At 42.7% G+C, this 15,434-nt stretch overlaps 2 protein-coding genes across 3 annotated transcripts; one reads left to right on the top strand and one right to left on the bottom strand.

The window, feature by feature from the left end:
• Positions 1 to 148: 148 nt before the first annotated feature.
• srpk1a (SRSF protein kinase 1a) lies at positions 149 to 11,929 on the top strand. Of its 2 annotated transcripts, none has more exons than XM_070968013.1 (16): positions 149 to 243; positions 905 to 959; positions 4,163 to 4,290; positions 4,370 to 4,478; positions 4,619 to 4,706; positions 4,867 to 4,954; positions 5,430 to 5,536; positions 6,083 to 6,248; positions 6,351 to 6,376; positions 6,513 to 6,738; positions 6,866 to 7,252; positions 7,422 to 7,522; positions 7,790 to 7,897; positions 8,054 to 8,123; positions 10,119 to 10,211; positions 10,547 to 11,929. In XM_070968013.1, exons 1-16 carry the CDS (start codon positions 231 to 233, stop codon positions 10,729 to 10,731), a joined length of 1,950 nt encoding a protein of 649 aa, XP_070824114.1. In that variant the 5' UTR covers positions 149 to 230; the 3' UTR covers positions 10,732 to 11,929. The 2 variants fall into 2 exon arrangements, with proteins under 2 accessions (XP_070824114.1, XP_070824116.1); XM_070968015.1 differs by lacking the exon at positions 10,119 to 10,211 and adding an exon at positions 9,231 to 9,323.
• Positions 11,930 to 12,681: 752 nt separating this feature from the next.
• On the bottom strand, positions 12,682 to 14,532 carry lhfpl5b (LHFPL tetraspan subfamily member 5b). Its single transcript, XM_070969188.1, has 2 exons — positions 14,124 to 14,532; positions 12,682 to 12,929 (listed from the first exon to the last, which is right to left on the bottom strand). The coding sequence occupies exons 1-2, from the start codon at positions 14,530 to 14,532 to the stop codon at positions 12,682 to 12,684; spliced, it is 657 nt and encodes a 218-aa protein (XP_070825289.1).
• Positions 14,533 to 15,434: the final 902 nt, after the last annotated feature.

Below are 15,434 nucleotides of genomic sequence, written 5' to 3'. Positions count from 1 at the left end.
TTGGCAGTACGAACGAAATAAAATACTTTATAGCAGGCAGATCGTTGTCTCTATCGGTCTGCACTTCTAGTGTAGTAAAGAAAAAAAAAAAAAAGAAAAGAAAAGGTTGATGTCCTGGTGAGGACACAACACCGGGGAAGCTCCCGTTGAGCAAAACGAAGCAGTGCGCATGCGTGGAACATTCGATCACTGGTGGTGTTGCTAACGGCTAGGCTACGAATCCAGCCAACATGGAGCGGAGAGGTAAATCTTTACACCGACACGCCGTACACTCTATGAGTAATAATAGCCCGTCTGTGTATGTTGACACTGCTGCTAATGTCATCCCGCAGTCTCAAATGTAAAGTGTAGCCGAGCTGCAGACGTTCAGATGGTGGTTTAATTGAACGCGTCTGTCACGCACCGTTCAGCTGGAGCGGGCTGCGTTAGCTTTCTAGACGTTAGCTTTAGCTTCTGTGGGACATGTCAGGATTATCTAGCTGCGTTTAGCTGTCTGTCCATTTAACACACAACCTAACACACCGACAACATTAACATGCGCTAGTCACTGTTTTAACTGACCAGCTAGCCAGCCGAGTGTCTGAAATTACTTCACGGTCTCTCAGAAGAAAGGTTACCTAGTTGGGTAGCTTAGTGATGTTACTTAACGTCAGATGGCTTCCAGTATCAAACTGGTTGCCTGACAGACCGACACATACACTGCAGTTGTGATTTAGACCTTGATAGCTCTCACAGTATAAGTTAATGATCTGCACAATGACCGAGTTTTTAGCTGCAGGCTGAGGGAGGTTAGTTGTATCCTTAGCCTCCGACAGTGTCATCCTTTTTTGTCTTGAGTGTCAGCCAGACAACAAACCACAACCAGACAATGGCAAAATAATTGCTTACTGGTTTCTTCTGACAGTTCTGGCACTCCAGGCGAGGAAGAAGAGGGGGAAAGCGAAGAAGACCAGCAAAAAGTGAGTTTTTGCACCCAGTTGACGCTCGGCGTCTGCTCATGTTGCGCATGTCACCCCTCAAGCATGCATTTTGTCAGTTGCACTCAGTCAGAGGTGCTTGTTTTGTTGCAGTCTCACACGTGCGGCCCTTCAGTACATGCGTGCACTCATTATTAAATTCTGCTCTGTGCATGATCCAGAGAGAGAGAGAAGTGAAAGATTGATATGAACATGTGTCAAAAGACAGGGATTGATTTCCATGGCTTACCATATCTGCACAGCGTTCACGTCAGGCCATGAGCATTATTCACATGGACAGATATTTTAATAGGAGGTAAGTTGTAAGATATCCGTATTGAATGTGCAGCATGCAGGGCCTGAAATAAACTACTCAAAGGCTGTGTCCTATCTATCAAGATGGTTTGTGAATGATTCCATTAAGATAATGCAGCACGTAGGGATCAAAATAGACCGCACAAGCACTGATCTCCAAAAGTGATTGTTTTTGTGTACCTAACAATTTACTAATCATGCTGTCAGTGGCATCATCCGGAGTGTTACATAACAGCCTGAGCTATATTTAAAACCAGAGAATGAAGAAGCCCACATCAGCCCACCGAAGCATGGTGTTTCACTGAAAACAGCACTACGGCAGATAGTCGCCTCCCCTGACAGTGTTGTCTTTATGGCTGAACCGGGCATGTCCGTTCTGCATAAGAATCATATGACGCGAGGAAACTAAATATAACTTAACTGTACCATTGCATGCCACAGACATACTTGCATGCTGAGCACCATATGCATAGAAGATAGCGCTCTCTGTCATCTTGAGGATGCAGCGATAGTGAAGGAGCTATAGTCTGAGTCAGGATCAGTTTAATGAAAGCCTCTCAACGTACACCAGAACCACTTCAGTACTGGACACAGTTGCCTTCACACCTCATGTGATAAGCTCCGGCAAAAAATCGGAGCACCCACCCAAATTAGAGCAGCCGTATTTATTTATTCTTTTTTTTTTTTTTTTTTTAATGAAAAGATGACTAATTGGAGTTGTGTCTGGCTCCACATTTAACTAATGATATTCCTTTGTTTCATCCCTCTCTTCATTCTTCAATAGTGAATGAAGAGCCGTGACTGAGTCTGAGAATTGAGAAAATTAATTATTAGCATCAATGCTAATTGCTTCCTACAAATGTGTTATTAATGACGAGAATAGTAGTAACGCAAGGGGAGTGAATGCAAATGGAAAAAACGTCATTAGAAAGACAAAATGTAGCTGAAATGATTCAGTAATTAATTGCAGCTGTGTTTGTTGTGTCATTGGTGCGCAAACATGCAGTAAAGCCTCTCTGCTTCAAATAACCATGTCAGCCATGAATAAGTAGGTTGCAGATTATGTGGAAACCAGCAGCCCATTTGTGAGACGCTACAGACCAGTTTAGGAATGTATTTGAATGCGACCTCGGCTCTCTTGGCTCCCGTGGTGATGAGCAGCCTTAATCTCCTCTGTGGAGGAAGTAACATCAGGCTGTTTGCCTTTCAAGTTAATATTAGCAGCGGATCTGTTGGCAAACACAGATTATTGGATGTTACACATATATCCATGGACAAAGTGGTGACATGCTAAAGTGATTTTCATTACTGCATAAAATTTCACATTTAAAGATGTGTATGACTAAATTAACCTAACCTGAAATGAGAGATTAATCTTGTTAAAAATTCTAGTGACATTGGCGTTATAAAGATCCCCTTATGAAGGGCATTGTAGATTCAAACCCACACTGTTGCTCAGTGGTGCTTGCTCTTTCTTCTTGTGCTCAGTGCCAAAAAAGTAATTGTATATAGGCGCTTAACTATCAGTTCTTTATTCTGTTGCATTAAATAGTAATATTTGATTCATATTTTTTTTCTGTAGTAGTCTACAAAATCTTGGGCCATATTCTTAAAACTCTTTTCTTAATTTCTTAATTTTTGTTCAGTGTTCTATGACTTGCTCAAGATGTACTTTGTCTTTTCCATCTGACAACCTGACATAATGACAAAATAATTGAGCTTTGTAATTGTAGGATGTGAGTTAGACACAGGCTTGTTCCCTTGTCTTTTTCTTAATGATGATGTATATATTTTCTCTTCTTTAATGCCTCTGCAATTTTCCTGAGCCTGGTCCGAGCAATTCATTATAGAGTATCTACCAATACGGAATACTGATTCCAGCAGTGTTTTACATTTTCCTAAATAATACAGTTGCACATTGGATGATTTACCTAAAATAGGACTGCGTCAAGATTAATAATGCCATTTTTGTTCAGGCACGTGTTGACAGCTGAATAGCGATGCATTAAGAGAAAATAACTTGCAGCACAGATTCTCTTTAAATGTTTCGTATTGTGAGATCTGTAGAAGGAGGAGCGACAGTGTGGATCTGTTGTGGCGGGATGGTTTGGACAGCCTCACATGATGGCGAGCATGAACAATATCTAGACGTTCAACCAGTAGCAGCACTTTCTAGGTGTGGTCCACCCTTTTATAGCTCAAGCTGCTGTCTTTGCTTGCATCGCTCACTTGTGTAAACTGCTGTTTTGTTTTTTGCCTTTATTTGCTTTTAGAGGATCCATGTCACTTAAAAAAATTGGGTTTGATTTTATCAGCAGATTTGCTAATTAGCTCTGGACATCTCCACTGTTTGTCTGAGCTAATTGGTTTCAAAGTAATTGAAATTAAAATATTGATTCTGAATGGTGTTAAACATTAATTTAGATTCAAATTTGTCTCAAATTCAGTTTGTTAGACCAGGACAGATACACCAAAGCTCACAATGTTTAATTCCCAGGTGATGTGATTCAAATTAACAACCTGTCACAGGTTTAAAGGTCTGGCTGGTACAGCTGTCCTGTGAGAATAAAGCCAACTGCTGCTCTTATTGTTTTTTCTTGGGAACAGCTACCTCTAAAGCATTTAAGGGTTTGGGTGTGGTTACATTTATGGAGCGGAGGATAATGAAGGTTAACTATTCACCGACTCTGCAGGTGAACTAGAATATATCACCTTTGTGAAACATTTGTCAAATGGAAACGCATTTCAATGATTAAAAGACAGGTTATTGGTAAGAGGTGCTGTGAAAGTTAATGCTCAAAGGACATCTATACTCGGGCATGAAAGACACGTCAGGGACTTTGCTCCTACTGAAGTCTATGATGGTTGCTGTGCTTGTGTTTGCCCATTAGGCAGCCAGCCAATCCCAGAACTCGACAGCAACCCCAGCCTGAAGTATCACCTCAGGAACCCGAGGAACCTGAGGAGATTCTTGGCTCTGATGATGAGGAGCAGGAGGACCCTAATGACTACTGCAAAGGTGAGTCCCATCTTACTTCTGTTTACATGCACACCATAACCCAGTTATTCTAATCAATTTGCATTTTCTTCTCATCTAGGTGGCTACCACCATGTGAAAGTAGGAGACCTTTACAACGGCAAATACCATGTAATCCGGAAACTGGGCTGGGGACACTTCTCCACCGTGTGGCTCGCCTGGGACATCCAGTACGAGACAGTCTTCACTGCATGCTCTTACTGCACTGTTTTGTTGTTGAGGCCTCATAGCAGCTGACTGTAAGTGTGCTGTGGTAAGACCTTGTATGATGCTTCCTGTTGGCAAACGTTGCTTTGCTCTGTGGTTGCAGGGTGAAGAGGTTTGTTGCAATGAAGGTGGTGAAGAGTGCGGAGCACTACACAGAGACGGCGGTGGATGAGATCAAACTCCTCACATCTGTAAGTTATCTCTGCTGAGATAATTGCGCACAGTAGGTTTTGTGAGCTGGAATCACATGACTCGAGGAAAAGTAAATGTACACTGTATGCCAATTGTGTATTGGTCCAGTTAAACATTAGCAGGGATAAATCATGATTGTTTCTCTTCTTTTGTTCCCAGGTAAGAAACTCAGACCCCAACGATCCCAACCGGGAGATGGTGGTTCAGCTGCTAGATGACTTCAAGATCTCTGGTGTTAATGGGACTCGTATCCTTTACAGCCAAATGTTGCTGATACTTCCAGGTTTTTGTTATGACTCCAATTTGAGCTGTTTAATTGGTAAGACTGGAGCCTGTTAAGTCATAGAAAAAATACTTTGTCAAGGTAGTGATCATTCTTTCCATTGGTGTCAAATTTAACTTGAAATTGTGGTATGCAAGTAACAAAGTAAACAACAGGTGATGGGTGTACTATATGGAAACTTGTGTGTCCACCTATCACAACACTTTGGCTGACTAAGGTCCCCTGAATGGCACAGGGATTTCTGCAGCTGTAATATGAGACTCGGTAACAACACTGTAGTGTTTGCACTCTTATGACCTGCCCTCCTTTCTGTATAATTAAGGCTACTTCTCATGTGGTAAATGGCCTCAGGGCTTCAACATATTCAGTAAATTGTTTTCTACTAATTGGTTTTCAGTCTGACTTTGCTTGTTAATTTCTTAACTGCTGTGGTCTTCAGATGTCTGCATGGTGTTTGAGGTGTTGGGCCATCACTTATTAAAGTGGATTATAAAGTCCAATTACCAAGGGCTACCCCTGCCGTGTGTCAAGAGCATCGTAAGACAGGTAACACGAGACCCTCGGTGTCGCGCCTTTTGTTTGCCGATGACCCAGGAGGAAGGTTCAGTCGTAACTTCCACTAGTTAACAAGAGCCAGGTAGCCCTCAGGCTGTGCAACAGGTGGAAACCAACTAGGGTGGAACATTTTGTGAATAGTGAGGAAGTAAAACCTGACTCACAATTTTATGGTACTACATGACAGATTGAATGGAGTGAGAAAAACTGTGATGTGCACTTTTTCAATGAAGGAACAAATAATTGATTTAGCAAAAGACCCCGTTGTGATGGATTACATGGACACATTATTTAAAATTGGATAATAGCAAATTACAATAATTTAATTTAGATTTTAGTTTGTTCATTGCCCAAATCTGTGTTACTATTAAGACGTGTGTAACCATTTCTTACTGTTTTAACAGTGCAGAAACAGCCAAAAGCAATATGTAGAGAAAGGGATATTTAAGAGATTAAAAAATGTTTATTTCACTTCAGTTCAAACATAAACTTTTACAATCAGTGCAATCATGAAGTATCCATTCATTGATTTCCCAGGTACTCCAAGGCCTGGACTACCTGCACACAAAGTGTGAGATCATCCACACAGACATCAAGCCAGAGAACATTCTGATGAGTGTTGAGGAGCCTTATGTCCGGAAGCTCGCAGCTGAAGCTACAGAGTGGCAGAGGGCTGGGGCGCCTCCCCCGTCAGGTTCAGCAAGTATGGAACGTACACACGAACACACATGCATACACATGTTCAGATATACATTCATGAGCTCAGTTTTATAACAGTTTGTACTCATTTGGTACTCTCTTCCAGTCAGCACAGCACCTGCTCCAAAACAGGTACAACCATTTTATCATTTCCCTTTTTTTTCCTGCAAAGGACATCAGCCTCTCACATTTTCAGTATGAGACTCATTCATAGCAGTCCTACAAATATGCCACCATCTGTTTTATTTCTCCTGTTCATCTCTGACAGACGGTAAAAATGTCCAAAAACAAGAAGAAGAAGTTAAAAAAGAAGCAGAAGCGTCAGGCGGAGCTGCTGGAAAAGTGCATCCTGGACCTGGAGGAGATGGAAAAGACCACAGAGACACGAGAGGAGGAAGACGATGAAGACGAGGACCCTCAGTCCCCGAAGGGACGTGCCTGTGCTCCTCTGAGACAGGTGTCTCTGCGGGAGCTTGGTAATGAGGAAACAGAGGGTAAGAAGCCAACCTCACAGGAGTAATATGTCTTTAGTGCTGTTTGTTAAAGTTCTGTCGTGGTTGTGAGACAGTGATAAAATCCCTGATATGAGTCATTTCAAAAGAACTCTCATCTGTCTTTCAGAGAGCAGTGTGAATGCAGATCTCATGAGGGTGGGACCAGAGGGGCTGTCTGAGGTGAACTGTAATGGCCATGTGGAGGTGGACCAGAGGCAGTCCCCATGGAGGGACGAAGACCAACACAACGGCAACGCAGAGAACACAGAGAAATGTGCCAGTCGGGAGGAGCAGCAGCACCGGGAGTCCCCTGTTCACCCCATCTGTAACGGCGTGGGCTCAGGAGATCTCAAGGGGCTAGATACTGAGACTGAAGGTGCTCACAGCGGTGGAGTCACTGAGAGACACCTTCCTGCTGGGCGGGAGGAGGGAGAGCTGGAGCAAAGCATTTTGCGGGAGGAGGAAGAGGACAAGGCTCACTGTCAATATAGAACTGAGGAAAGCCTGAGAAATGGTCAGTCAGCCAAAATCAGTACATCTGCTAACAGCAAAGAGGTTTATTATGTGTGCTCTGGCTGGGCTGCTTTGGAAGTTTTAATAAAGGCTCATGATCATTTCTCTCCTCTTTTGTTGAATGTCTACTCCATCCTTATCTCTCTGTCTCTCTGTCTGCTCTGTTGTAGACAAGCTAACGGCAGGATCCCTGCTAGTTAACCCCCTTGAGCCACTCAATGCAGACCAGATCAAGGTCAAGATTGCAGACTTGGGAAACGCCTGCTGGGTGGTGAGTAGTCTACTAATGACCCGAGGGATTTCCTGATTAGGGATGAAGCTGTCCAGCTAGGGACACATCCAGTGTCATCAAGCTACCAGAATAGAAATGCTTAAATCTTCCAGGCCTCTGTTTAATCTGTTGCACTGATCCAAGTCATTCATATTTCTTGAATATATTTTGCCCATCATGACCGGACACAATCTGTAGGCTCTGTTACAAATGTTGTGGAATCTTGTTTTATTTTTTCCAATCATTTGTTTCTACTCCCACTCTCAGCACAAGCACTTTACAGAAGACATCCAGACACGACAGTACCGGTCCTTAGAGGTGCTCATCGGTTCTGGATACAGCACACCGGCCGATATTTGGAGCACAGCCTGCATGGTGAGAGGCTACAATCGCACCGGATCAAAACCTAACAAAAAAAGTTACATATTGACCGCAATATGAGAGTGTAGCAGCAGGTGGTGGGAGGGAGTAAATGTGTCCCTCCACACAGTGTCTTTTCCTGTGTTTACGATTCTTGTATTGTCTCCGCAGGCCTTTGAGCTTGCCACAGGGGACTACTTGTTTGAACCACATTCTGGGGAAGATTATTCCAGGGATGAAGGTATTGCTGGGACTTCCTCTTCCTGTCACTCTCTTTTATCCAGTTATAATGACACAGCGTTTAAGTGTTATATTTAGCATTGTTTTTGAAATGTAAATTGTTATTGGTGGTAACTTTTAACCGTTCTTGCTGCTGTGAAAAGCTTCATGATGTTTTTTTTGTTAAATCGGCCCTGATTTGTCTTTTATTGCCATTTTGAATTATTTAAATTGTCATGAAAGCGTTTCACAGTAAGCATGGCAAGTTGTGACCTTGACTCCAACTTAGCGTGCAGTCTGCATGCTAAGTTGGAGTGCACTTTGCTTAAGTTCTCACAGTCTTAACACTTCTATAAGGTACTCCATTACAGTGATTTCAGACGGTCTCACATTTAGAGGAAATGTAGATGTGAATCATGTGATGATGAGTACCAACATTCCTGCGTTTATTTCCTCTCTAACACCTTGAACCACACCTTTGCTGCACTGGAGACGGGGCCATCTCTCATTTCCTTGCTCATCTTTACTTTACTTCATTTCCTCCTCGTCCACTCTCCATGTGTCCTTGTTTGCCGCTTTGTGTACGTTCATGTTGGCATGCTGCTTAGCTCGAGGTTTCTGCACTGACTTGATTCTGTCGCAGCATGTCAGGTATGCGTTGAGATTCATCCTGCAGTCGTTTGGCACATGCCCCGCAGCTTTTTCACCTACAGTGCATGAACTTGTTCGGCTGTTTCTTAATATTCTTCCACAGCTTTCCCTGTTGTGCGACTGTCCTTTTATTTATTATGCTTACTAATCACTCATGCAATATCACAATCTGCTGTACAGGTTTTAGTGCCCATGGCTTTGCTTTAAGCCTTATATTCAGTCCTCATTGTTTGTTTTCCTGTATGAAAGTGGATGCCCAAAAGTCTTCAGATGTTTTTAATAGCTTTTGATGTGAAGAAATAATATAGGCTGCCCATACATGTGCTTCTTGTCATACAGGCTGTCATCATCCATTGTTCCTAATACATTGTTCCACATGACCACCTTGGCCATCTCTCTCCCATCTCCTCCTCTCTCCAAACTGTTACTCTCTGACTTTCTATCCTCCCTCTCCTCCCCCGATGTGCCTCATTTCCAGACCATCTTGCTCTCATGATTGAGTTGCTTGGTAAAATCCCTCGTCACTATGCTCTGAGTGGGAAATACTCACAGGAATACTTCACCAAGAGAGGTACGCCACCCCTCTGTCTGTGGCTCGCTCTGGGATTGGTGGAGGCGAGGTGAAGGGGGAAGGTTCCTGTCTGCCAAAGATGTTGGTGTGTGCAGGGCAAAATAATGAATACAGACCAATAAATCTACATTTCTTTGAACAAGCCATCAGACATTGATTCAAATGTCAGTAGTTCTGCCAAATATTGCCTGGCTGAGGTACATTCAGTACCTTCTTGTAGCTAGAGGACTTGGCTCAAGTCTTGATGCTGGAGGGGAAATTCTCATGACTTTTCAAAAGTCAAGTGTAAGGTCAGTCACAGCAGTGGTCTGATTGAAATCATTTACATTTAACTTTATTGAATTAGAAGATCACAGCAAAAGCAACCAGAGAAAATATGAATTCTGTCACAGTGTTTGTATTAAGTTTGTGTTTGCAGGTATGAAGTCTGTGAGTTTCAGAATATACAGTGCTTTAAGTGGCAACCTTTCTAATGCAGTGCACTCATTTCTTTTTAATTTGTTGCTATAGTGATGTGTTTAAAGTGTCAGGAGAACATCAGGACCATGACATATTCCTCCCTGGTAGTTTATATCATGGTATGGAAGTTTGATTGCCCGAAGCTCTCATTTCTGGTGGCCATGTTCGATGAGCTGTAGGTCTGTGCCCCGCAACCTCTGCAGCAGCCTGACCCCTGTCTCTCTTGGCCCTCCGCCCACACACCCAGAGCGGGCCGGTGACTGGGACATTGTCTGACCAAACTGTTGTCTGTCTTGTGTGTCTTTCCCTCTCCTCTTGCAATCGCCTGCCGCGTAGACCATATAGCGCTGATCATTGAGCTGCTGGGGAGTATCCCACGCAAACTCATAATGGCGGGCAAATATTCCAAGGATTTTTTCACCAAGAAAGGTAACAAAAAAAGATAGAGAAGAAGAAGTCAGCGTCAAGATTAGAGAAGGTTTTCTACCAGTCAAGATCAGGCCCTAATGCGCTTTTAATAGTCTTAACTTTTCTATCATTTATTAATGTAAAAAAGCAGTTTTCTTGCTTTTATGTTTTTAAAAAACACCTGTTATGTAAATATATTATTCAGAGTAAAATTGAATGAATGTCATATCTATCTATCTATCTAGAGGTTTGAATATGTTTTCACAGTTTTAACCAGCTGCTTGTATTGAATTTACGCCATACATTGTGCTCTCTTCCTACGTGGCGCCCTGACTCTGCTGTCTGACTGTCTGCAGGTGATCTGAAACACATCACCAAGCTGAAGCCGTGGGGCCTGTTGGAGGTGCTGATAGACAAGTACGAGTGGCCCCGCGAAGAAGCCGAATGTTTCGCAGACTTCCTGATTCCCATGCTGGAGTTGATCCCAGAGAAAAGAGCCACGGCCGCAGAGTGTTTGCGCCACCCCTGGCTCGCCCTCTAGTGGAGACCTCCAGCTGTCGCACCTACCTTCCCTCCCTCTCTCTCCAGAGACTGCAACAGATCACTTTCCAGTTCGGGCATATCAAATGAATATTTATTTCTCTTTTTGTTTCGTCGTTTTGGATTTCTTATTTACTTGTTATTGAACTAATGCTTCTGTGTATGTTTGCTTTGTATTTGTTGGCTCTTTTCTCTGTCTGATGGCATAGGGAATCCAGTGGATTACATTATTTTGTGGTAACGTTGGCTCCATCTGCTGTGCTCCGTTCACCCACCCATCCAAGCACACCTGTTCTTGTACTGCTAGTGACTCATCCTTGTTTGTTACACTCCTGCACTAAAACCCAAACAAATCAAGGATATGTAGCCTTTATTGGTCATCTTTGTCCCCTTTGAAAGGACCCCCTATCATTTCTCTTCGCATTCGCATTTTCATTAGTGCTGTGTTGTTTTTTTTAAGAATTATTTTATCTGATATTACATATGTAAGGTATATATTTTGTATTTGTAAAGTAGGCTTAGGAAGTTGCACACTGGGCTGACATTTACACTGACTGTGTTGATAGCATTTCTCCAGACTCTCTAGTTTCTTACCGAGACATCCACTGTCTGATCATGTAGGTCATTTTACTTAGCCATAACAAATCTGTTGTCACCTGGTATTTAGTGTGGTTAGTTAATTATAATAAGTGAGATCTTTCATTCTCATGGGAGGCTGGTTTTCTCATACACCTATTACAATTCAGGAATATATTGTTCTAAAGGTTTCAACAAGACGACACGCTAAGAAGCCCAACTTAAAGGAAAAAAAAGTGAAAATAAACTGTATATATCTGTACCAAAGAGTTTGCCTTTATGTATATTACAGTTATGTACAGTTTTTAACAAATCTTATATCTTAGCTAAAATTATTTAGCTGGGTAGCTGTGTTTTAATAAAGCGTTTGGAAGATGTGTTCGAGTTCAATTGTATGTATGGCCAACTGTTCAATAATGTCACTGTTTTTACCAGAGAAATGGTGAGATCTGATGTTATGTAATGGTGTCCCAAATTGATCAAAGTAACCTATGTATCTGTTGAGGCCTAGGTAATAGCAAATTTCACATCAGTGTCAGATTCAAGAGCATTGACTTTATGTGAGCTTTCAATTTACAAAACTGTACAACACACCATACAATAAACAGATGTTCATACAACATGAGGTGACTGTGTCAGGATTGTTTCTCTGGGTTTATTAGGTCTTTGACAGGAAGTACAGAAAAAAACAAACAAATTGCAGTTCTCATCTGGTTTGTGAAGTAGGGCTGTCAGATGAGTCAGGTGAAGTCAGGTGAACAGTTTGATCTAAACTACATCTGTACATTTCAGGACGCTTGTTCGCTGCCATCAAAGTACGTCTGCATCCACACTGGTCCTGAAGGTCCACGCTCATCAGGAGTTTACTGTGAAAGAAGAAACACGCTCTTAAAGACACATTTTATTTAAAGGACTGAACACACTGGGCCTTTGTTGACACCAAAAATAAAGTTATTCTTTACCCTAATCTGCCACTTGTATCATATTTGATACATGAGTTATAAATCAAAGTTACAGTGCTATGTGCAAATACAATAAGTAGAGGAGTAAGTCATTGTGCATAAACTAATGTAAAAAATCCATCCATCCATTGTCTTCCGCTTATCCGGGGCCGGGTTGCGGGGGGAGCAGTCTGAGCAGTAATGTAATGTAAAAAATGAAAATGAAAAAATGAAATGAAAACAATGTACTGTATAATATACAACAGATCTTTATAGATAATATGCATGTGTGTTATTGTATAAATGTATAATATAAATGTAGGAATGTAGTACATACATGTAAGTAATATCATCAAAAAAACAAACTAATTTCTGCGCCATCACACTCACAAGAATGAGGTAGACGTTCATACATGTGGACGTACCTGTTTGCATCAGCCGTTTCCTGCTCCCTCCACCTCAAAGTCATCCGGCAGCAGTTTGTCCTGCCGGTTGCCGAGGGTGAAGGACAGAAGGGCCAGGAGGAGGGCGTCCAGGATGCTGATGATGGCCAGGATGTAGGCCCAGCGCACTGTGCAGTTCCCCAGACTGTACTTATCTGTCCTCTGGCCACACATCCTCTTCACCTCCGGAGAGTCCCAGCCATCCGGGTAAATCATGCAACCCATCACCATCAACGCGGCTGCGTGGGAAGAAGAACACTTGCAGTAATTACCCCTAGTGTACTCTTACTTTGATAAATAATTATTAGGGAGGTTCTTCTCAGCCCAAAGTGCAGGATCAGGCATGCCGTACCCCATAAAGTGCCAGAGGTTTCATTTATTTATGGTGCAGCAGAGCAGAGGATGCTCATGGGTGCTGTTTGCATGATGTACCCTTATGAAGGTTCTTAAATTTTAAATGCTCTTCATCTGGTAAAGTTTCCTCTGGGATTTTGCCATAGTTACTGTACAAAAGTAGATTTTAGTCTGAATTCTGCATGTAGGAGCATTTCAAGGAAAAACTAAGACATACAGTGGTGGAAAATAACTACTGTACTTCACAGATTTTGAATTTTTCATAAAAAAACAGAACTACTTTTCACTTCAGTAGGATGAATGCAAGACAATTTCTTGTATTTTTCCATTGTTGTACTGGTACCTTTACTTAAGTAAAGCACCTGAGTACTTCACTGCCACCACTGCTTATATAGGCTTTTATCATGTGGCTTGTTGGCTCTGGCGTGTTTTCAGGCACAAGTTCAGATCAGTTAACGACACAGCAACACCTGATCTTGTTACATGTAATCAATCCACCATCCGAGGTGTCAGAGACTGGGCTGAAACTGGATCCTTTACTGGCTTCCATTGTGAACACCAACAGAGAGGTGAGAAGGCGACTAGAGTCACAAGAGACGCACAGGTCTCACTTCTCCTTCCTCCTGCTTCATTTCAGAGTTTTCACGTTCAGGTGCTTCGGTAAACACTTGAAAGGTTCTGTTAAAAACATGCTCTTAATTTGTGCAAGTAGATGCTGATACTAAATCAACTGTAAGGTTTTAAAAGTAGAATAAATAATGGAGTCTGCCTAGTGTTTCTCCTCATACCACAGTATTTTAGGACAATGCCTCAATGTCAATAATCTGATCCTGGTTCAGGGATTACTGTTGGTGTAATGTCACATGATATCTCGCCTCGTAGTGAGTAATCATCATTATACTGATTCATTTCAGATTTAGGTTTAATGTCAGTTTTGGTCTACAAAATAAAGTGTGACCAAAGTGAATATAACACAACATGACGTCTTTGACTAATCTCTGTCATCCTAGTGTTCATTTTACCATTGAATGCCACAAGTGATGGAAGAACTCCATTGCAGTACATAAAGAACCGCTCACCTGAGGCCAGCTGCATCCAGGCACAGATCTTGTAGACGTTCCCAGCGTTACAGAAGAAGAACAGGCTAAAGCAGACCATGGTGCCCACAATCAGCAGCATGGAGGTCCCCACGAAGAACATGGCCGTCCTGAAGGCCGGTGATGGGATGGAGCTGAAGTCCAGCACGCTGCCCTTGCAGGTGAGCTCTGAGGTGAGCGCGTTGCCGATGCAGTAGTGGAAGAGGCCGAAGTAGCCGGCCTGCGGGGTGTTGACGCTGTCCCCGATCCAGTAGGGCTGGATGAAGACCACCATGGTGATGATGACGAAGCAGATGGTGAACACGGCCCACATGACGCCAATGGCCCGCGAGTTTCTCACATAGTTTGTGTGGTAGATTTTGGCAGCCTCCTGGGCTGGAAGCAGATCCATGTTGGTGAGCAGATGGAAGCTTTGTGTCGGTCAGCTTTTAGAAAACAGCTTTCCTCAAATATTCTCCATCTTCAGTGAATCAACATTTTCCTTATAGGTTTTTATGCGCAATCCATAAATCCCGAGGCTTTAAACTCACCACAGCAACTCTCACCTGCTGCTGCTGCTGCTCTGAAAGACCAGGCTCAGGATTCAGCACCCTGGACAGCACCCTCTCCCCCAGCCAATGACGCTGCTCTGATGTCAGAGGTTGACAGCTGACTGACAGTGTATAAACACAGGCTTTCCTACGGTAGTGGAGAGAGCAGAAATACTTCCTCCACTGAGTTAAATAAGTGTGTATTTAGAATGGGATCTTTTTAAAATACAGGAGTAAAGGTCAAAGTTCTGTAAAGGAGCATCTTTCCCTAACCTGTAACCTTGAGTTTCCTCAAACAGTACGCTGCTTTTGATTCAAAACTGATCACCAAGAACATTTATCAGGAATATAAAATGTCATATTCATACTGCAGCTTTACAGCAGTTTTGCTATTTCTGTTTAGTTTAATTGCCCCTCTGTGGGCTAATTGCTGCAGCCCCACTTTCTGTCTAAATTACTAATGTTTTTATGTGAATGTTTTTGATAACACTGTAGTTTTCTTTAAATCACTCCTTGCACATGTTTTCTTTTTGTGTGTCATATTGAGTTTAGGATGATGACTAAGGCTTCAGGCAGACAGGGACAGCCGGACAGAGCACGCCACCATCTGTTCACCCTGCATCCTCCAGTCAGTGTTTATAACAAGGAGCCTCAGGGCCTCCTACATGACACTGTGCCATAGAAAAAAGTGTTCAGGGATGAACGGTTGTCCCGCATCTCTGGGGGATCCCTGACAGCTCCCCACAGCTGAGGAGGGACAATC

This window comes from Chaetodon trifascialis, chromosome 8, assembly GCF_039877785.1.
Source record: "Chaetodon trifascialis isolate fChaTrf1 chromosome 8, fChaTrf1.hap1, whole genome shotgun sequence".
Classification (NCBI taxonomy): Eukaryota; Metazoa; Chordata; class Actinopteri; order Chaetodontiformes; family Chaetodontidae; genus Chaetodon; species Chaetodon trifascialis.
This window is presented reverse-complemented; position numbering and strand designations above follow the sequence as displayed.

Coding starts and splice junctions, on each gene's coding strand:
- srpk1a (XM_070968013.1), top strand. Junction 7,253..7,421: donor TGAGGAAAGCCTGAGAAATG/GTCAGTCAGCCA, acceptor GCTCTGTTGTAG/ACAAGCTAACGGCAGGATCC. Junction 7,523..7,789: donor TGGGAAACGCCTGCTGGGTG/GTGAGTAGTCTA, acceptor TCCCACTCTCAG/CACAAGCACTTTACAGAAGA.
- lhfpl5b (XM_070969188.1), bottom strand. CDS start 14,532: ATGGATCTGCTTCCAGCCCAGGAGGCTGCCAAAATCTACCACACAAAC. Junction 12,930..14,123: donor CTGGATGCAGCTGGCCTCAG/GTGAGCGGTTCT, acceptor CTTCCCACGCAG/CCGCGTTGATGGTGATGGGT.